This window comes from Ctenopharyngodon idella, chromosome 9 (genome assembly GCF_019924925.1).
Source record: "Ctenopharyngodon idella isolate HZGC_01 chromosome 9, HZGC01, whole genome shotgun sequence".
NCBI classification, from domain to species: Eukaryota; Metazoa; Chordata; class Actinopteri; order Cypriniformes; family Xenocyprididae; genus Ctenopharyngodon; species Ctenopharyngodon idella.
In genome coordinates this window covers 4,468,079-4,490,483 of record NC_067228.1, presented here as the reverse complement: position 1 = coordinate 4,490,483, position 22,405 = coordinate 4,468,079, and the positions used below count along the sequence as shown (strand labels likewise).

Here is a 22,405-nt window from a genome sequence, read left to right as displayed (position 1 = left end):
TTATGGTATTATTTATTCATTGCTTGTTTAAAGTCTTGACAATAGAAATTGTATTGTCACAAAGCTGTCATATAGATTTTTAATGACTGTAAAAGTATTTTATAAACTAAAATACTACTCTAAAATGACTCCAAAATTACTTTAAAATGGCTCAAATACTGGTTGAATATGTTTTTCTTTCATCTGGCCTGGATGAAAAAATACTATAGTAATTTATAGTAAATACTATAGTGTTTTTGAACCATAGTATACTTGAATTAATTTGTTGTGGTAATTCTATAGTTGCTGTGGTAATATCTATAGTAATATAATCAAATTACTTTACCCAATACTGTAGGCTACTAAGTTTTCTACAACTATAGGGTATATTGTACTACAATACACTACAGTTTACTGTAGTAAAAAATAAAGTATACTACAGTATTTATTACAGTTTATCAGTTCACTATAGTTAATACTACAGTATGCTGTAGAATTCATTAAAGTGTTGTAAATACTATAATATTCACAGTATACTAGAATTTACTATAGTATGGTTCAAAAACACTATATATTTACTATAGTATTTTTTCATGTGAAACACTAGGAGGCTAAAATGTAGATAACATTTTAGATGAGAGTTTGGTATAGTGGAAAGACCAGATGACAGCAAACAGCTTGATATGAAAATGTAAACGGTACATTTATATTCAATATAAATTTAATATATAATCTCCAAACTAATGCCGCTGAAATCCATTTATGTTGATTAGATTATCTTGAAAATAGCAGTCATACTTACATTTCCAGTATTTAGCTAGGTAGATGAGACTGCTAAAATATACAGCAATGCTGCATTTATATAACAATCTATTCGTTTATACTGGATTGATAATGAAAATTAAATATCAAATACAAATTATTTTTAATTTTATTTTTGGTACAGTTCATGCTTCCCTGAATGACAAAATGAAATTACATTTGAGCATTTGATTTCTCAATTGAGCAGCCATTTTGAGAGTTTCATTTATTATTTGATCTTTTTAAGCATTTGAATTTTCATTTTAATTTTGTTAGGAAAAAACTTCCATAGTTTAGCTCTACTCGAACCACATTTGTTGTCAACAAACTCCCCTGTCCACCAGAGGGAGGTGAAGTACGTTGATATATTCCACAAAACAAAGAACACACAGTTACAATTAATATGTTAATATACAATTATAAGCCAGACATTAAAATTATACTTCCTACTATTTAAAAAGTGTATTGTTTTCCTGTTCCTGATGAGATATTTGTAATGCTAAAAATGTAGCATTTGAATGCAGTAGAGCTCAAACTAACACTAGATGGCGCAGCATTACTACAGAATTAAGGGGAAATAAACGACCGCAGATAAGACATAACTAATAAAAACGTAGCATTTTGCTACGTAGGAATAAAATGCGTACTTCAAAATTTGTATGTACTGTGAGCAGTTTAACATTTAAACAAAAGTAATTTCATGCCGCTATTTTGTAGTTATGACGACAAGTTTAACTGACGTCACTTCCTGTGTAACTGCTGACGGACCAGGCGCCGATTTTTGAAAACAAGAAAAATAAATTTGCGTTTATTTTCATTCCATAAAACGGGTGAGTGTTTTATATGTACTTGACGACTATTCAAAGAACATTTAACCAATATTATCTAAGTTTCAGCGCATAGAAATGAAGAAAAAAGATTAAAATGTTATCGCTCTAAAGATTTACACGTAACAATAACATCTTCACATTGACTGTCTGCTAATGAGATATTATATATAATATGTTGTTATGTTGTTGTAGAATAGAGTAGGCAGACAGTATGTAATATGGAATAAACACCCCGAATGTGAGCAGACTGCGGTAGTAACAGTCATTGTGTTGTTTGGATGATTCTGCAGCTCATCATGGCATCTATCAGAGACTATAATGTAGTGGAGCAGTTCAACAGCAGACTGGAGGAGATCAGGACCAAACTGCTGGATCAGGCCATGGGAGAGGTGCTCAATGACACGGCTGCGGAGCTCTGTCAAGAGCACAGGCAGTACATGAAGTCTGTTTTGGGTGAGAGACTCACAGGATTGTTTTGTGGTTGCCATCAGGGTTTGAGATTGGATGTGCATTAAAGTGGATAGACATTGAAGGACATGTAAGATTAATTATCTACCATTATGATCCATCTACATTAAAAATAGGCTGGTTGATATGGCAGAAAAAATATTGTGATACATTTAGCCCTTGAAATGTTTGTATTTACTCTGAATTCTCTGAGCTTTTTCGGGTCATTCTGTGAAAACTTAATAGCAAATAAAAGTGCATTAAAAGCTTAAATTATATTGAATAACAAGAACTGATGAATTTTTCACAATTACACCAAGAACATGCGTTAAGAAGATAAACAGGGTCAGTTTTGTTTGTTTTAACCCTATAAAGTATACTATATCATATATAAATTACCAACATAATCTAAACTTTGCTGAAAAACCTGTCTACTACATAGCTTCTGTCATTTAATTTATATTTTTTTTAGCAAGTAAAAGGCCTTTTAGTATAATTAATTTTAAAAACATCCTCCTTCAGGTCACGATACACGTCTTTATGCTGTGAAATCTTTACTGTTCTTTATAAAGTAAATGTAAAAATAAAATTTATATTGTTAATATTTCAAGATGAACATTTACTGGACTGTAGCAATTTAAGTTTATTTGATTATCCATATATCATTTTTTTTTTTTTTTTTTTGTAGAAAAATCATGTTAAAATCAAAGGCTTTTCAGGAACATGTATTGTTCATCTCTTAATCATCATAATATTGTATTGCATTATATGTTTTGCCCCTCAAAATTAAAATTACAGAGCTTTGGTCATAAAACTAAGCATTTAAATATTATATATTTAAATATTTCAAATGGCCCAGGCCTATTTATAAGTGCTTATATATGTAAATAATTTTGATTTTGATTTATTTTTTCCTACACAGATACTTGCTTTAAGAAATGCAAGGAGGATGAAACCATGTTTGACATGATACATGCTTACAAACAAGGTAAGATTTTGACTGGCACAATAGTTTGACACTTTAATATACATGTCATCTGCAATGGGCAGTTAAATGACCACTATGACATTTTTTTTTATTATTAGATTTGAAGGAGAAAACATCTTCACTGAAACAAAAGAGTGCTGAACATCTTGAGGTTGTGTCGGAGATTGAAGACAAGGAGCATCACAAAGCACTCTTATTTCAGAGAATTGAGAAGCTCAAGAAGGATCAGGCCAGGAACAGGGAATGTGTGTAGACCTCTCTTTCCTCTCATGTGCTGTCATAGCCTTTATGTTGATGTGTAATGGAGAGAGAGTTATCCAGTCATTACAGATGAGTGATTCACTTTCTGAATCATTCTAACAAATAATTGCACAGAAGCACTTAATTTGTGAATCATTTCCTAAGAATATATTTGAATGACATGCACGTTATATGCCTATTAAAACAATTAGAAATGAGCTCTATTTGTTCTTAAATGTTTCCATATGAAGTCTTCATTTCCTGCATGTGACTGTTAGGTGACAGACAGTCACAACGGACAGAGGTTTATTATTGCTGATGTCATTAATGCTTGTTTTATGCATTTTTATAGTGATTCAGTCACAAAACAAAGCCAACAAGGACAGACTGAAGAAGCTGAACAAATGTAAAGACGTCTTTCAGAAACACCTCAGTCTTGAGATCAGAAAAATCCAAGGTAAAGTTTTTGTGCTTAACTATAGCATATAACTTGAGTATGAAGTTGTTTTTTTCTTTCATTATGTGTTAAATACATCATTCAAATAGAGCGAGATACAAAAGGCTGAGAGTACATTGAAAATCTATGACTTTTTGATTTAAACCTGGAAATTTTAGGATTTTGAATTTAATCAAATGTGAGCATTTTCAATTGAACTTTTTCACTCAAATTGTTGTTGATATAATTTGTAATGCAATTGTATATTATTTTAGAAAGATTAAAAGCATTTTTAATAGTTTTCTCATACATGGAGATGTAAGGTTTGATCATCAACATTTGTTGATTTGAAGGTGAGAAGCTGCAGTTTGTCTTCAGGAACATCAGTCGTAAAGACCCAGACATGGTCCATACGTTCCTCCTCCAGCTTGATGCAGAGGGCGTTTACCACAGTAAGTTTTCATCTTCTGAGACTGATCTCTTTACTTTCTTTTTTATTTATTTTTTGGTTAAAAAGAGTAGTTACCATAAAGAAATCAATTATTGTTAAATGAAATTTTCCTCCTGTATGTGATTAGGCCCCAGCATTGGTTTATACTGATAAAAGTATATATTTATTTAATCTTTTAATGAGGTAAATGAATTATTGCATAAATAAAACGTACACTTTTTTGATAAATTTATGAGATTTTTTAAATGTTTTTGAAAGAAGTCTTTTATGCTCACTTAGGCTGCATTTATTTAATCAAAAATACAGTAAAAACTAATATTGTGAAATATTATTACAATTTAAAATAAGTTTTTTTATTTGTTAAAATGTAGTATGTAATATTTCTGTGACGCAAAGCTGCATTTTCAGCTTCATTCCTCCAGTCTTCAGTGTCACATGATCCTTCAGAAATCATTCCAATATGCTGATTTGCTGTTCAATAAACATTTCTTATTTATTTCTGTCCTTATTTACTCACCCTCATGTCGTTCCAAACCTGTAAGACTTTTGTTCATCTTCGGAAAAAAAATGAAGATCTTTTTGATGAAATTTGAGCGATTTCTGTGCCTCCATTGACAGCCTACGCAACTACCACTTTCAAGCCCCAGAAAGGTAGTAAAGACATCATTAAAGTAATCCATGTGACTCTAGTAGTTTAACCTCACTTTTATGAAGCGACACGAGTGCTTTGTTTGCACACACAAAAAAAAAACTACCACTTTATACCACTTCCTGGTGCTCTCGTGAATGCGTGTTAATTAATATTTTGTAAATAAAGATAATAAAGGTAAATAAAGATGAACGAAGGTCTTAGGGGTGTGAAACGACATGAGGGTGAGTAATTAATGACAGAATTTTCATTTTTGGGTGAACTAACCCTTTAACATTTTTATGGCAACCGATTTATATTTAACTGATTTTATATTTATAAAAAATTTTAAATCTTTTGTAACAATATAAATGTCTGTACTGTCAATTTTGATAAATGTAATGCATCCTTGCTGAGTAAAAGTTTAATTTCTTTAAAAGAAAAATCCTACTTAGCCTGATTTTTTTAAACGTTAGTGTATAATGACTGACAAAAATAAGTACTGAATAACATGATTCATATTTTTCCCCTTAGTCATCTCTTGTGACCCTCCACTGGAGAAAATGGCACATCTAGAACACAGACTGCAAGAGACCAACAACTTTTCTGCCTTCCTCGCTAATGTCCGGAGAGAGTTTGCGGCGCTTCACAGTGGTGCAAAGATGGCCTGACTGATGAACCGAAGCTAATGGATCATTTCAGATCCATTTAAACGGTCAGAGACCCAGACACCATATTTATAGATATCATTAGCAAGTACATCAAGCTTTTATTTACCTTTAAATTTTTTGTACATTCATTTATTGGTTTGTAATTTTAACAATAAACGAGAAAAAAAATCTTAAAGTGTTTTGAAATTTCTTAATTTAGTTTTATACTACAGTGACAGGAAGTTCTAAACCATTTGCATTTTGTGGTTTATTACTATGCTGTCAAAATCACAAATCTATTTTTTTCACTATACAATACATTTGGATAAAAGATTCTATAGCCACACACATGCATTTAATTGATAGGCTTCCCATGGTCATGAACAACCTGAAAACATGACCTTTTTATAATTTTACTTTCAAGACTTTATGGGAATTTTTGTAGTAAATACATTTATGCTCTGCTCTAAAATATTTAATTGGCTAGATATTGCTCTTGTGCCCTGTAACTACTCACAAGATGTAGTAATGTATTATTTGTGAGTGAATCTTTCAGTGTTGAAATGAGTCATTTGAATGATTTTCAAGAGTTTTTTCCTTTAATCACATGAAAAGGTCATGTGAAAGTAATTGGTTTAAAGTGTGTTTAACCCTACAGCATGAGTAAATCATAATTCAGTGGCACTGAGGTCAGTGACCTTTTTCTTCACATGCTCTTTCGAAGCTAAGCTTCAGATGACTTCATCGCAGTAAAAACAGGCAGCTCTTCAACGTACGTGGAAGGGAAATGTCCTCTCTGTCCGTTCAGTTCACCGAACCACCAGCCCGTGTCTTCCTTCTGAAAGATATCTAGTACGTCTCCTGCCAGATTGAAGAGGGAGAGTCAACAGAAAGCAGGTGCTGAGGGATGATGTATTAAGATGAACTACCATATTACCTTCATTAATGTTTAACTCGTCCTCTCTTTCTGACGTAAAGCTGTATAAAGCCTTGCATCTGCCGATAGAGCAGAATTCTGCACCTGTTTTATTAAATCAGTTTGTGTGTTAAGAAAATCCTTGAATGGAAGAGAAGATAAACACATGTGGCTCGCTGTTCACCTTTATCCTCTTCAGATTCAGTCACACATCCATTAACCGGACCACTCTGTTGGTCATCGACTTTGGTCGTCTCATTCGAGGGCTCTTTGCTTGTCATATCAGGGCTTTGGTTGGTCACTGCACTTTTATTGATCATGGCGGTCCTCATGGACTGACGGGATCTGAACGGAGTCTTTTTGATCCTCATAGGTCGGGAAAGCTGCACTACGCTGTGCTCACAGTCCTGGAGCAAAACCAGAGAGAGGATTTGAACAAGAACATGAAACTCGTGTTTTTTTTTTTTTTTGTCTAAACCTTGTTTATTAAAATTGTGATACTGTCTCTCCACCCTGCAGCCTTGGGGAAGCCATATATTACAGTCAACAAACTGTAGGCCGTTTAAAAGCAACAGCAAAAACAAAATATTATGCTAAACTAGTGCTGACCTACTTTCTCAATTAACCCACTTATGTTTATATCGCTTTCCATGCGCTGGATTCATCAAGACTTGCATGTTTAATGGTGGTTTTACATGATCTAGGATCAACCGAATCAGCCAAGGATGATTTAAGAGTTTCTTTTGACACTAGATTTTGATAAATCTATAAAACAAAACCATATTTGAGTGTTTTTTTTTTTTTTTTTTTAAAGAAATTTCGATTTAAAATTCTGTTCTATTATCAGTCCTCCAGTACCTACACAGACTCCCCAGTTTTTTGTTAAACTTTTCCCAAAAGTTTGCACTTAAAACGCATACTAATAATAGTTCTAATAAAATTCAGTGTTTTTTTTTTTTGTTTTTTTTTATCATTGCAGGGTTTCTAAAAAGTCTTAATTCACTCTTACACAAATTAAGGCCTTTAAAAAGGTCTTAAATCAGAGCAGAAAGTCTGAAATTCAGTATTTTTGTCCTTCATCTATCTCAGTATTTTTGTCCTGTTTTGCAATACAAATATCTAAACAGCTTTGATACATTTACTTGAGATGCAAATATAAAATGAAGTCTTGAAAAATCTGAACAAATTGAAGTTAATTTATGCTTAAAAGAAGCTTTCAATGAGTTATGAAAATTTCCTTTTGAATTAAGTTGATATGTATATCTATATGTGTACCGAGTTTCATACATATACGTGCAAGTGTGTTTGATATATGGACCATGTTTTCTGACCCCGTTCAAGGGGTTGCTGTCGAGCACCCCTGCCACACCCGGGTACCAGCTTCGGCCCGGCCCAAAGTTTGTACAAAGTTTCAAGAGTTTTCGTGCATGTTAAGGGCCCCAAAAGTGCCAGATAATTTGGGGAAAAAATAAATAAATAATAATAATGATGATAATAATCCTAAAGAAAACAATAGGTCCTGTGTGCTTTCAGGGCTTTGGCCCTAATAATAATAAACGGAGCAATTCCAATAGGGTCCTCACACCAGTCGGTGCTCGAGCTCTAATAATGCTTCTAGAACTAAACAGGTGCTTTTCAAGACAGGATGTTTAAAACTCACCTTTTCTTTCCATTTAGTAATGCTGTCACTGAATCGATGTCTTGATTTGGGTTTTCCCTCTAACTCCGCCAGACTCTGAGTCAGTTTGCAGTGCGTCGCCTCTAAAAGGTCCAGTTTGAGGATGGCCTACAGAGAGAGAGAGATCAGTCAGTGTTTGGTTTAAAACCTTTTTGTTGAATACCAAATTTTTGATAAAATATTTGAACATACAGCAGGGTTAAAAAGTCTGAGTGAAAATTTCATTAAATCCTGTTTTGTTTTATGGGACAAATTTGAAGTATACTTAAAATTTAGCAGAACATTGGAATGAAAAGTAAGATCTCACCTCGTCCAGCAACTGTTCCGTTTCCTCCAGGTTTTTTTGATTTGAGAAGTTTGGCTGTTCTGTGTATACTTTCACCATTTTCTCTAAACCTGAAAACCGGATTTATGTGTCAGCGTTGAGCTAGATGTCATATAATGTGAACAATATAACAGGACAGAACCACCTAATAAGATCTCTGAGGAATAAACCAGTTCTATTTAAAGGGGTCCTATCACACTTTTTTTAAATTCAATTCCCTGAGGTCCTATTCTAAAGTAGTGTTTCTGCAGTTTTTGTATCATTTGTTCTTCTGATGATATTTAGGAACAGTATCCTGTTTCTTTCTTATTATTTCTAAACACCAAAGAAGTGACATTGACATGTTAGAAAGTAACGGAAGTTCAAATCAAAACATTTCCACAGCTTAGTTTCAATAAATGTATTCTTTTCACTGGGGAGGATGCTTTAAGTTGTTTTAGATTCAAAGATTTGTTTTAAGTTGATTCAAGGTACTGATAAGGCAGTAATAAAGATATTCAGTGAAATTGAAAATGTTGATTAATAATTGTGCACACTTTACAATATGACCTTGTAAATGTATAGTTTTAAGGTAAAATGGAAAATTAAATTAATAAAATGCAGTCAATGCATGATATTGAATTTATTGATGCCCTTAAAATTTTTTATTAGCACCCCCTCTGCATTGTTAAGCCAAGAAAGAAATCCCATGAACCGCCACTGCCTACAAGATCCAAACCTTCTCTGTCACTTTTTGTTTTTGTGATGCACTCCTCTAGACGCTGAAGTTTAGTCCTGATGCCATCTTTCCTTCTGTCTTTCCCCATGACTGTTTTCCCTTCTTCCTCCTGCACAAACACACACACACACACACACACACAAAAAACAAAAATAACCCATTTCATTTAAATTCCTTCCACATGAATTAGTGTTATAAACTCAAAGACTTACAAAGTAGTCAGCCATGAGTAATTCAGCTTTGTTCTCGTCCGCTGTAGCACTGACATCCTCGACCAGTGATTGAATGTCTTTCTCCACATCAACCCTCCGCACGGCCTGCTCGATCTGTTTGTGACTCTGCCACCAAAAAACAAAAATAAAAAAAACAGAAAAAAGCCAATCAAACACACCACTTCAAGAAAAATCTACACAAAGACATAATTGCTAATTTTAAATGAAAGTTTACTTTACTTTAGCAATTTTTGTTCACATTATATGGAAAATGCTTAATGTTGCTTGTTTGAATTGAATAATAAAAAAAAAAAAATATTGTAAGAATTTAAGGGGAAAGAAATATGGGTAACAATAATGTTTCATTCGTTAACATGAACTAACAATTAACAATACTTCTGCTTTATTAATCTTAGTTAATGTTAATCTCAGCATTTATTAATAGGCTACATTTTTAAAATCAAAGTCTTTGCTTTGATCATGCAAATCAAAAAAATCAAAGTCTTTGCTTTGATCAAAATCAAAGTTATCTGTTAGCATTATTTAATGCACTGTGAACTAAAATGAACATTTGTATTAACTAATATTAAGGTTAATAAACGCAATGAAAACATATTGTTCATTGTTCATGTTAGTTAATGCATTAACTAATGTTAACAAATGGGCCTTACTGTAAAGTGTTAACAAAATATGTAATATGTAATTTATACAGTCAAACCAAAAATTATTCAGACATTTTTTATATATTTTTACTAGTGGGTGCAGGACACTATAGTTCATTTATGTAAGTGAGGATAGAAAAATAAAGTAAACTGTGACATATTATACCCAAAAATTCTTCATACAGTGGACTACCAGTAAAACTGATAAAAATTTGGAACCGAAAATTTGACACTTTGACCTGACCATGTTTTGCTGAAGTGTTATCGGTAACACTTTATTTGAGGGTCTTTTAACTAGTTGCTTATTAGCATGCATATTACTAGAATATTGGCTATTTACTAGTAATTATTAATGCCTTATATTAATGCCTTATTCTGCATGACCTTATTCTACATTCTTAATCATACCCAATACTTAAACTTAGCAACTACCTTACTAACTATTAATAAGCAGTAAATTAGGAGTTTATTGAGGGAAAAGTTATAGTTAATAGTGTGTTCCTTATACTAAAGTGTTACCATATTTTTATATTGTAATAATTTCACAGTTACTCTCCAAATTAATGCAGAAACAACTTAAAGACAGTATATTTTAAATATTTGTTTAATGGCATTTTTTAATGAATGAAGGCCAGTATCACTGATACTAATACTGCTACTGATGTCTCTATGAAATTGAGATTATAGACATTCAACATTACAGTATAACTAAAAGCTATCAATTTTAACATTTATTAGGCTTTAAAAAAAATTTAATTTAAGTGAACTTAAAACAATCTTCACATAAACATGCTCATTATAATAAATGTCATATTTACCTGTCTAACAGGTAGAAAATATACAGAAATTGAATGAAGTTACACTTTACAGTCTTCACTGCATAAATGATACATTAAATATAGATTAATACTTATTAAAGCTACAATTTTCTCTGTTATCTTTGTTCTTTGATTAACATTAACGACAGACATTACAGCAATTGGTTTATTAGGCTACCGTCACTTTAAGAGCTGCCGCTGCCGAACATGACGCAGATCTGATGCGCATCTCATTTTCTCACAACTCTTTGTTCATTTAAGACGTTATTTAACTCATTTAAGACTGCTCTTATGAGGATACTCAACAAAACTTGGCATAGTTCTGTGTGTTACTGTTTGTTCAAGCGCGAAACTCGACACGGCACAAGTCCTTCTGTGCACACGAATCGTGTGTGTGTGTGTATATATGTACATATATATAAGTTATTGGAAAAAGAAGTGTGGACATTTTGTGGTCCTGTATGGCAACAGTAAATTAAATGTTTTTGAATGTATTGAATAGTACTTAATCCAGTTCCATTTCAATTCAAATTCACACTCATGAATTCAAAGGCAGAATCTAAAAATCTGAATTATTCAGTTGCTCACGTGAACGACGGTCTGTGCGTAGACAGTCATGAAGAGGCTGTACTTGTTCAGGGCGTTGGACAGAGTCTCTATTCTTTGCTTCTCGAGCTCCTGAACGATCTGAAATGCAGCACTGAATCAATCAGTCAAAATGCAACGGCTTCAGAGAGGATAAAAATATAAAGATGTGGAAAACAGCCTGAACCTGGTAGCAGGTTTTCAGTGTGTTCTCCAGCTTCAGTCGGATGTGGTGACCCTCCATGTTGGTGTTGAAATATTCCTCGTCAACTTTGGCCTGAAGCTCTGCTGATTTAGTCAATCTGTTAAACATCTGGGCAGAAATGAACGCCATTAATTTTGTCTTGTCACAAACATAACTGTGTTAGTTGCTTTCCCCAATCAAAAAACAATCACAGATACCTTCTGCTTTTCTTTCTCCGTAGAGATTTGCTTATTTTTCTCCACAAAGCTGAAGAGAGCTTCATGTTCTCTCGTTAACCCAATCAGCTTCTTCTTCAGCTGTAGAAACAGACATTTCTGTTCAAAACATATTCTCCTCATGGCAAAACAAAAGTGCTTTTGAATTCCTTTTTATTGGGTTGTTTGAATTGATCCCTCAGAATTAGAAAAACACACTTCTAGAAGTATTTTCTTACCTTAATTTGCTCACTCCAGTTTGTAAGAACAAGCTTTCCAGACTTTTCGACGGCATTGTCAAGCTGTGTACAAACAAGACTTAATGTAAACGTGCTGCTGTAAATCCTAATATGTTGCATGCATATGTTGCATAAACATTCAGTGATATACCGGTCGTTTTCTTTTGCCGTGTTCATCTAGGATTTGACGGATTTCCTGAATAGCATCTTGGTTGAGAGCATTTCCCAGTATGCTGAAAGAATAAGCCCAATATAAATACATAACACCAACCCACATGAATAATAAAAGGAGCCTCATCCAGTGTAGTGTCATACCGGTGGGCATCTGCTGAGGCGTACATTTCATCTGATATGAAGGACCATACGCGATATGTGGAGCTTTGAAGAGGAAAAACTGTCAATGAGTTTGCAAGGCAAGTGCATCAAATATTAACCTGCACTGCTGACGCAGTCAACATGACATTACGCTGCAAAAAATCCTGTTCTTAATCAGAGTATTTTTGTATTTTCCAGTTACACTATCTAAAAGGCTAAAATTGACATGAAAAGCAACAATACATAAGATATTAAGTCTTGTTTTTAACATGTTTATTCTTAAAACATGAAAAAAAATCTGCCAGTGCAAGACAAAATAACTCATATTAAAGATACATTCTCTGAAAACAAGATTTAATATCTTCTAATGTGCTGATTCGCAAGTTGATTGTTTCAAGGATTTTAAGATATTTTCACTTGTTAAAAATATAATTAAAAACTTTTTTATAGTGTACTGGCATTTTCTATAAATAGTGTCTTAAAAGAATTAAAAGTACAAATGTTTGTATCAAACAAAATATTATCCTAGCAAAAATGTATATGTTATATATATATATTATTATAATTATAATATATATAATTAGTGTATACTGAGCACTCACTTATCACTCATCTCTTTTGAGACTCTAAGGAGTTTCCCTGCGATCTTCTGAAGTCCTTTTGAATAGTTGATCTCCAGTTCAGATCTAAATTTAAAGAAAACTGTCAGTTGTATTAGTCCAGCCGAGGCTCCTCAGGTCATTGAGATTCTGCCCTGAACGTTTCAAAGCACATTTCCAGAAGAACTATTTTATTCTTTTCCATTTCATTCTCTTCTCCAGAGAATGGAAAGTTGAGTATCTTTGATCTAGTTTTAAGAGGTCAAGTACTACAGTAAACTCGTGAGAAGAAAGGCAGAGTTCGAATGTTACCTTTGCTGAAACACGGCCAAGAGCTCTTTGCAGAAATACTCGCCATTCTTAGAGATTCTCTTTAGGTCCTGATACAGCAGATTATACTGAAACAAATTATACAGCTTAATGAAGCAGTAAACCACAAGACTGTCTGTCTGTCTATCTATCTATTGATCTATCTATCAATCTATCGATGTATCGATCTATCAAGGTAATGATGTATTGATCCTTCGATGTAACGATCTATCGATGTAACGGTCTATCAATGTATCAACGTAATGGTCTACCGATGTACCGATCTACCGATGTATCGATCTATCGATGTATTGACGTAACGTTCTATCGACGTAACGTTCTATCGACGTAACGATCTATCGACGTAACGATCTACCGATGTAATGGTCTATCGATGTAAAGATCTATCGATCTATTGATGTATTGGTCTGTCGATCTATCGATGTAACGATCTATCGATGTAACGACGTAACGATGTAATGGTCTATCGATGTAAAGATCTATCAATCTATTGATGTATTGGTCTGTCGATCTACCGATCTATCGATGTAATGATCTATCGATGTAACGGTCTATTGATCTATCGACGTATCGATGTATCAATCTATGGATCTACCGATGTAACGGTCTATCGATCTATCGATGTAACGGTCTTTCGATGTATTGATGTATCGATGTTACATCGATAGACCCATAGATTGATACAATCTATTGATGTATTGATCTATCTACAGTGGGTACGGAAAGTATTCAGACCCCCTTAAATTTTTCACTCTTTGTTATATTGCAGCCATTTGCTAAAATCATTTAAGTTCATTTTTTTTCCTCATTAATGTACACACAGCACCCCATATTGACAGAAAAACACAGAATTGTTGACATTTTTGCAGATTTATTAAAAAAGAAAAACTGAAATATCACATGGTCCTAAGTATTCAGACCCTTTGCTGTGACACTCATATATTTAACTCAGGTGCTGTCCATTTCTTCTGATCATCCTTGAGATGGTTCTACACCTTCATTTGAGTCCAGCTGTGTTTGATTATACTGACTGGACTTGATTAGGAAAGCCACACACCTGTCTATATAAGACCTTACAGCTCACAGTGCATGTCAGAGCAAATGAGAATCATGAGGTCAAAGGAACTGCCTGAAGATCTCAGAGACAGAATTGTGGCAAGGCACAGATCTGGCCAAGGTTACAATAAAATTTCTGCTGCACTTAAGGTTCCTAAGAGCACAGTGGCCTCCATAATCCTTAAATGGAAGATGTTTGGGACGACCAGAACCCTTTTTAGAGCTGGCCGTCTGGCCAAACTGAGCTATCGGGGGAGAAGAGCCTTGGTGAGAGAGGTAAAGAAGAACCCAAAGATCACTGTGGCTGAGCTCCAGAGATGCAGTCGGGAGATGGGAGAAAGTTGTAGAAAGTCAACCATCACTGCAGCCCTCCACCAGTCGGGGCTTTATGGCAGAGTGGCCCGACGGAAGCCTCTCCTCAGTGCAAGACACATGAAAGCCTGCATGGAGTTTGCTAAAGATGGTGAGAAATAAGATTCTCTGGTCTGATGAGACCAAGATAGAACTTTTTGGCCTTAATTCTAAGCAGTATGTGTGGAGAAAACCAGGCACTGCTCATCACCTGTCCAATACAGTCCCAACAGTGAAGCATGGTGGTGGCAGCATCATGCTGTGGGGGTGTTTTTCAGCTGCAGGGACAGGACGACTGGTTGCAATCGAGGGAAAGATGAATGCGGCCAAGTACAGGGATATCCTGGACGAAAACCTTCTCCAGAGTGCTCAGGACCTCAGACTGGGCCGAAGGTTTACCTTCCAACAAGACAATGACCCTAAGCACACAGCTAAAATAACGAAGGAGTGGCTTCACAACAACTCCGTGACTGTTCTTGAATGGCCCAGCCAGAGCCCTGACTTAAACCCAATTGAGCATCTCTGGAGAGACCTAAAAATGGCTGTCCACCAACGTTTACCATCCAACCTGACAGAACTGGAGAAGATCTGCAAGGAGGAATGGCAGAGGATCCCCAAATCCAGGTGTGAAAAACTTGTTGCATATTTCCCAAAAAGACTCATGGCTGTATTAGATCAAAAGGGTGCTTCTACTAGATACTGAGCAAAGGGTCTGAATACTTAGGACCATGTGATATTTCAGTTTTTCTTTTTTAATAAATCTGCAAAAATGTCAACAATTCTGTGTTTTTCTGTCAATATGGGGTGCTGTGTGTACATTAATGAGGAAAAAAAATGAACTTAAATGATTTTAGCAAATGGCTGCAATATAACAAAGAGTGAAAAATTTAAGGGGGTCTGAATACTTTCCGTACCCACTGTATGTAACGGTCCATCGATGTATCTGTCTATCAATGTATCGATGTATCTATCGGTCTATCGATCTCAGTGTTACTTTAGTATTATTTATATATAGTATTTATTAATATGAATTTGAATTAGATTTTATTTTATATTGTCAGTTTTATTTTTAATTTAAGTGTAATAGTTTATTTTTCTTAATTCTTATTTTATTTTTTTTATTTTTTATAAATTTTCAAAATTATTTTTTAAATAATTTTTATTTCAGTTTTAGTAATTTTACTACTTCTTTATTTTAGTTAGTTGCCAAGTTTTTTTTATGCTTTTCATAGAATATTTATATTTTATTCCATCTTTATTTTAATTAACAGGAACTATATAACACTGATGTTCAAGAGAACCGTAATGCCATAGCAACCACGCAGTAACTGCCTAGAAACTCCCTGGCAAATCCATTAGAACCAAAACACCCTAGCAACCAGACAGAACTCCCTAGCAACCACTAGGAACTGCCTCTAGTAACTATACATCAATCATGTTGGTCTGTCTACACCTTCAAACTTAGAGGATTTTAAAAACTTTTTTGTGGAAGTTTTAAGGAAAAACTAACTAGTTACTCGTCTAGTTAATAATAAGCAATTCTTCGCCAGGTAAGAATGTAAATGTGAGCAAGTCAGAACTGTCATAACTATATAGATACGTCCACTATCAACACTGACCACCTCATCAGAACTCTATTATTTGCTACAGCAGATATCTAGTTAGTAGTTTAACATACAGTATTTGTAAGAGTTAACAGAATGAAACGTGTCTGGACTCACAGTACAGCTGCTCAGCGGGTCCTTCATCTTCACACTGGTCGTACTTTAACTCTGCTGTTCAAACTTTGACCTCTCTCCGCTCCTGAAGAATGCATGCGGAAATCACCTGTGTGCCTGTGCACAAGATTACTGCATCATTAACCCACCATAAAACCAAAGGAGTGGCGTAATGCAGGATCAGTCCTTGCTATAGAAATCATTATTTTAAAGTTTTGGCTTGACGTTTGTCTTGTTGCCAACAGGCAGTATTATAATGTATACGACCAATCAAAAGTCTGGAAACATTTTAGAATAATAGTTAAAATTTTGAAATAACACAAATGGAAGTATAAACTCATAAAAATAATGGCTCCAAAAGGGGGAAACATTTTTGGTTCTTTAAAGAACTTTTCAGTGAACAATTCTTAAAGTAACCATTTTTTATAGTGTAAAGAATATTTAAATAATCCAAACTTTTTAGCACTATAAAGGGAAGGTATCTGTGGAACCTTCCTGTCTTGAATTCGGCCCCGCTCACGGAGAACGAGCAGGCACCCCCTTTCACTCTGTCCCATAAGGGCCATTAGAGTGTATACTGAACGCCCTGGCCAGTTTCGGCAATCAGAGCAGCTGTTTGTCAGCTTTGGAGGCCGCATTAAAGGGCTACCGGTCTCGAAGTAAAGACTCTTTAGATGGATTGTGGATGTAGAGCTTCTCCGATGGCACATTTTGACTGTGTTCTATTTCATGCACATCGTGAATAAAAGACAAACATGTAGATTTCTTGTTTTTTGATTAATGATATGGAGCTCAGTCTTTTAGTCTGTGCTGTTTTCAGCTGATGCGTGAACAAAATTTCACTTGCGTGTAGCGCGCCTGCCATCCGAAAATCACAATAAAATCTGTGCTTTGTCATTTTTAATATGAAACAAAGTCTGTCTCAAGTTTAAAAATTCTGTCGAATTTATAAAGAAATTTAAACAATAAATGTTGTTTTGCCGGTCTTTTTACGGCGTGATAGATCTGTAACCGAAGCGTATGAACCGATCATCTCATCTCCTCTTTACTACTAGTTACAGCAGCAAATAAACATGAATGAACATCTGAAGGTATTGAAAAATACAATAGCCTACAACTTACCGAAATGTAACCGCTCAAGTGTTTCAATCACGGAAAGACAATAAAACAGCTTGAGAACAATGTCACAATGTTACATTTACCTCAGAACTCGGTAGCTAGCAAATATAGCTAGCTTGCTAAATATATGTAGGATTGTACATATTCATAAAATTTTGACTTAACCAGTTAGAGTTGTCTTCATTATTTAATGTAGCTAGCTATGTTTGAGTAAATCTGTCAGACGTCGTTTAAATGTTTATATTTCACCAACAAATTGGAGTAGAAACATAATTATATTATAAAAATGTTTATATAAAACTGCCTTATGAACAGCTTAAATGATTGTGTAACTTATATTTGATTGTTGATAATTAAATAAATCCTTTCAGTGCATCACTAAAATTCATGAAATTAAGAAGTCTAATATTAATACAATTATACAAAAAATTTAAACGATTTTTTTTAAAAGGAACCTTGACGCAACCTCCTGCTATTGCTAGAATAACAATTAAATCACAGCAGTGGCACGTTTGCCTGCAAGTTCATAAAATTTATTCCTGCCGGGATTTTAGTGCGACTAAAAGAACTAGGCTTGCCTATATATAGGCTACATAGCCTATATCAAAAACACTACACATAGGCCTACATCTTATAGTCTATATTACGTTTTTAATAATAACATCGAATGCATCAATACCATGATAATTAACTGCATGCAAAATCAGATATTTATACCACTTAAATGAAAATGGGGGAGACGGAGAGCGGCAGGTGCCCAAGTTTTCATCACTGCTGGTGGGAGGGGCATCACAGATGTGCGGTATGCCACTGCAGACTATATTGTTATTTGTGTTATATTGTATATTTATTTTTCTTGTTATTATTTGTTTTGTGTAATAATCCTTTGGCAATATTGTATGTAAACAAAATGCAAGTACTTTAAATTGAAGTACTATAGAATTGAAATTGAGAGAGAGGTACAGGTGTGGCAGATCATCATGCCCAATGTCTGATTGGTCTCCACCCACTCCTCTTTGTGCACCAATCAGAATGCTCGAACCCTCACTGATCACAGCTGCTGTGGTATAAAGGAGGTTTAAAGCTGCTGTGGTGCATCATTTGTAGGTTTGACTAAGAAAAACAGAAAAAACTGGAAACTTTTTATGCGTTTTGGCTGTTCATTTACACAACAATAGCATTTTGGGGGCCTGAAAATGCAAATGTTTGAAAACGGGTTTCAAAGTGCAAGTTTTTAAAAACTATACCGTACTGTTATCATGTACACTACAAAAAAATGTGAATTTGTAAAAACGACGCGCATGCGTACTACGTGTTCAGTTTACATGTGCGTATTTTTTGCGAAGTGACATCGCCCACTACTGGCCTTGCATGAATAATACAGCGTTTTGTTTTTTTCCCCTCTCTGCGGTATGGTAATATAATTTTTCCTACTGCTGATCTCTTCTGTGTCTGTTGTTTTTAGTTATATTAAGTTTTATTTATTAGTTTGGGTTTTTGGAGCTCTTTAGAGAGTGTTGTATCCCATAACACCTTTAAGAAAAACAGTTTTTATGAGTTATCCTCTTTTCACTTTATTTTCTTCTTGTTTAACCTGATGTGAATGCAGGCTGCAGCAGTGCCATATTAAGGATAACTCAATCCAAAAATGCTTTGAAATAAAATGACAAATGATCCCTTACATCTAATCATGAATTATTAGATGTAATATTAGAGATACAGACACATAAAAGCAGCCAGAAGGGTTTTGGTCTGTCGTGTTTATTTAAAATACATGGCAACATAATTCATTAGTACCGCTGATAATCAGTTTTCCAGCGAAGGCAGAGAATACAGTTGTCTTTTTTTTTCTTTTTTTTTTTAAATTTAATTCTTCGCCTTTTTGACATCAAATGTAAACCACATAACACAGCAACCTGTCTGCAGTGCAAATAAGATGAGCTAATTAGCTGTAGCGCTTCTCCAGCTTTAAACAGACAGCAGCAGCAATCTTCCCAACACTGAAAGAAACGGCATTAAAACACTCAAATAAAAAGCTTTAAATAAAGCTCGGCTGAATGATGATCAAATGCATGTGGAAAATGGGAAAAATATTTTTCTAAACTCAAAAAAAGCTAATAAAAAAGGAAAATAGAACAAAAATACAACCAGTGTTTGGTGTCACTTATTAATCAAAGTGTATGTTCACTGTATGTTGGTCTCAAACTGTGATGGTTTGATATATTTCATAAACTCATATGTACCTTGTTCTTACTGTGCACATTAACAAAACTAAACCTTATTTATGATGGGCCTGATTATGCACTATTGGAAATATGACTGGGATTCAATGAATATCAAATATAATCATGGGACATTCAATTCTTTACACGTGCTGAATCAATGGTATTGATCATAATCACTTGATAAATAGCCCAATTTCACCATTTCATTCAAGTGAAATCACATTGGAATATTCCTGGAAAAACACAAACACTTTCCAAAGGTGCAAGTTTCTTCCTAAAACTTTCCTTAAAAGAAGCAGAATCCAATGTTTTTTTTTAAAGACAGGGAAGATTATTTGATAAAATACCTCCAATAAGTAAGTGTCCCTTTTTTGCAGCACATCAAACACTGATAAAGGGTTTCCATTATTAATGCAGCAAAAGTCTGGGGACAGTAAGATTCACAAAGGATGCATTAAATTGATCAAATGTGACTTTCTATTTCAAATAAATGCTGTTCTTTTGAATGTTCTATTCATAAAATAATCCTGAAGTAAATGTATCATGGTTTCAATAACAATATTAAGCTGCACATCTGTTTTCAACATTGATAATACTAATAAATGTTTCTTGAGCAGCAAATCATCATATTAGAATGATTTCTGAAGGATCATGTGACACTGAAGACTGGAATAATGATGCTGAAAATTTAGCTTTGCATCACAGGAATAAATAACACTTTTAAAACATAACAAAAATCTGTTATTTTTCAAATAGTAAAAAAAAGTATTACTGTTTTTTTACTGTATTTTTGATCAAATAAATGCAGCCTTGGTGAGCAGAAGAGACTCCTTTCAAAAACTTCTTGCCAACTCCAAACTTTTGAGCATTTGTGAAAATTTGTTTGAAGGAACGTGAGTGATTTCTGATAAACCAATAGTTTATAGTGATTTATTTGAACAAATGATAAATTTGAGCAAATTGATTGACTTCAGTAATTCGCCCTATTTAAAACATTGTTACCCCTTTTCCACGAAAACGATGCTGGTACTCGTGTCATAGCCGGTGCTCAGCTGGTTATCTGTGAATCTCTCGACTTCGACTTGAGAGCTGAATAATGCAAAATAATGTTACTGCATAACCTTCCCACAAGTGCATTGCTGTGCTTAAAGGTGCAGTAAAACGACGGAAAATATGGTCAACGCGCCAGGCGCATGGTCCAAAAGGGTTGTCCCTAGTCTCTTAATGAGTCATGTGTGTGTTTTGGGCATAATGTGCAATAAACCAATCACAGTGTCATCTCCCATTCCCTTTAAAAGCCAGGTTCGCTCGCGCCATGGTGGATTCGCTATTTACATGGTGGAATTTGCAAGCGGAAAGACTGAACGCTTCTCCAGAGAGGAATCCTTTTATTTTTAATATTTGACATGTTTGTGTGCTGCTGCGCGTGCCTTTAGGTGCATATTACTAACATGCCCTTTAAATAATAAAAAATACTGCACCATTGACTTTAGAGCAGATTTTAGTTGGTCAATGGTGCAGTCGTTTCAGTTGCCTCAAAATAGCAACACGCCAACAATGCACCTGAACACATCTCATTTTCAGACCAGCACGCCCATGGGCGAACAGATGGGCACGAGTGCATTTGCTATTTAAACAATGTGGCGCAGGATGTGAAAATGATAACTGAGCTGAAACTAGCAAAAAACACTTGCAGTAGGTCATCCGAAGTAGTAGGTCATCCGGATACTTCCCGCCTGTTTTTCAATGCTATGTATTCAGACACACTGTACTGTGTTTCGCTTAGTATTTAATTTCAGATGTAGCAAAATGTTGTTTAAAATGTGTTTTGAATTGCAATCTCTTTCGAAATGCAACAATGCATCAGCTGAATGTGCTTGACATTCACATACTGTACTTGCATAGAGCATGTTTTAGGCCTACGAGGCTGATTCAAAGCCTTTTCTTCTGTGGAAATGTGCCGAATGGTTCCAGACTGGGCACCGGCTCCAGCACCGTCGTCTTTTCATGGAAAGGGGGTACACATGTTGAAAAAAAAAAAAAAACAGCAGCACGGAAAATGCAAATTTATTAAAGATACAACAAATAAATAAATACAAAAAGACACTAATCCAAGAAAACTACTATTCCCATGATTCTCCAGAATACATGACCGCAGCAGCATGCTGAAAGAAAGAACGAACGGCGCTTTCATTCGCCTGCTTGAAACGAAAGAGTGAGCAGCACTGAATCTAAAAGGTGCTTCGATAACAAATGGCGCAGGATAAACGACCACAAAAACAAAAGCGAACGAACGAAACACAAAACATCTGGGGGAAATGGTGAAAAGCGACCAACCGAAACAGAACTGCATTCACATTATTGAGTAGTTCCAGTACGGGAACGGACCGGTAATGTTCATACATGGTTTGACACAATGGAGAGTGATGCAGGTACCATCTGCAGCTGGGACCCAGTAAAACGTCCTCCATGCTGGGCGGATAGGTTAGTGTTCGTCTGGACACGGGGACGGGAACAGGTAGCCGTTGGTGCCGTGAGCCCCGTTGGTCCCGTTAGTGTGGTGTTTCTGAGAGGGAGGAAGAACCTCGTCTTCGTCAGAGCTGGATTCAATGTCACTGCGGTCATCCTTTGACACCTGGGAAGATTATAGAGATGGTTAAGATTACAGTACACATTATCCTTATGATTGA

At 34.8% G+C, this 22,405-nt stretch overlaps 3 protein-coding genes and 1 long non-coding RNA gene across 4 annotated transcripts in view; 1 reads left to right on the top strand and 3 right to left on the bottom strand.

The window, feature by feature from the left end:
• The window catches only part of LOC127518482 (uncharacterized), a 241,839-nt gene that overhangs the window by 40,767 nt on the left and 178,667 nt on the right, over positions 1-22,405 (bottom strand). The window lies entirely within an intron of this gene.
• On the top strand, positions 1,366-5,646 carry spc25 (SPC25 component of NDC80 kinetochore complex). The gene is made up of 7 exons (XM_051905191.1): positions 1,366-1,610; positions 1,901-2,063; positions 2,980-3,045; positions 3,144-3,290; positions 3,638-3,742; positions 4,075-4,173; positions 5,335-5,646. Exons 2-7 carry the CDS (start codon positions 1,907-1,909, stop codon positions 5,469-5,471), a joined length of 711 nt encoding a protein of 236 aa, XP_051761151.1. The 5' UTR covers positions 1,366-1,610; positions 1,901-1,906; the 3' UTR covers positions 5,472-5,646.
• Positions 5,537-22,290, bottom strand: nostrin (nitric oxide synthase trafficking). The gene is made up of 17 exons (XM_051905165.1): positions 22,152-22,290; positions 16,375-16,488; positions 13,229-13,314; positions 12,920-13,003; positions 12,318-12,380; positions 12,154-12,235; positions 12,003-12,065; positions 11,767-11,865; positions 11,552-11,677; positions 11,368-11,466; positions 9,300-9,425; positions 9,088-9,196; positions 8,352-8,440; positions 8,027-8,152; positions 6,551-6,773; positions 6,388-6,471; positions 5,537-6,311 (listed from the first exon to the last, which is right to left on the bottom strand). The coding sequence occupies exons 2-17, from the start codon at positions 16,399-16,401 to the stop codon at positions 6,175-6,177; spliced, it is 1,623 nt and encodes a 540-aa protein (XP_051761125.1). The 5' UTR covers positions 16,402-16,488; positions 22,152-22,290; the 3' UTR covers positions 5,537-6,174.
• cers6 (ceramide synthase 6) overlaps positions 19,236-22,405 on the bottom strand; it is a 50,493-nt gene continuing 47,323 nt past the window's right edge. Inside the window, exon 11 of the mRNA XM_051905171.1 lies at positions 19,236-22,350. Coding sequence (XP_051761131.1) covers positions 22,201-22,350 — 150 coding nt within the window. The 3' untranslated portion in view covers positions 19,236-22,200. The remainder of the gene's footprint in view (positions 22,351-22,405) is intronic.

Coding starts and splice junctions, on each gene's coding strand:
- spc25 (XM_051905191.1), top strand. CDS start 1,907: ATGGCATCTATCAGAGACTATAATGTAGTGGAGCAGTTCAACAGCAGA. Junction 3,046..3,143: donor GATACATGCTTACAAACAAG/GTAAGATTTTGA, acceptor TTTTATTATTAG/ATTTGAAGGAGAAAACATCT. Junction 3,291..3,637: donor TCAGGCCAGGAACAGGGAAT/GTGTGTAGACCT, acceptor GCATTTTTATAG/TGATTCAGTCACAAAACAAA.
- nostrin (XM_051905165.1), bottom strand. CDS start 16,401: ATGAAGGACCCGCTGAGCAGCTGTACT. Junction 12,381..12,919: donor TCAAAAGAGATGAGTGATAA/GTGAGTGCTCAG, acceptor TCCTCTTCAAAG/CTCCACATATCGCGTATGGT. Junction 12,066..12,153: donor ACGGCAAAAGAAAACGACCG/GTATATCACTGA, acceptor GTTTGTACACAG/CTTGACAATGCCGTCGAAAA.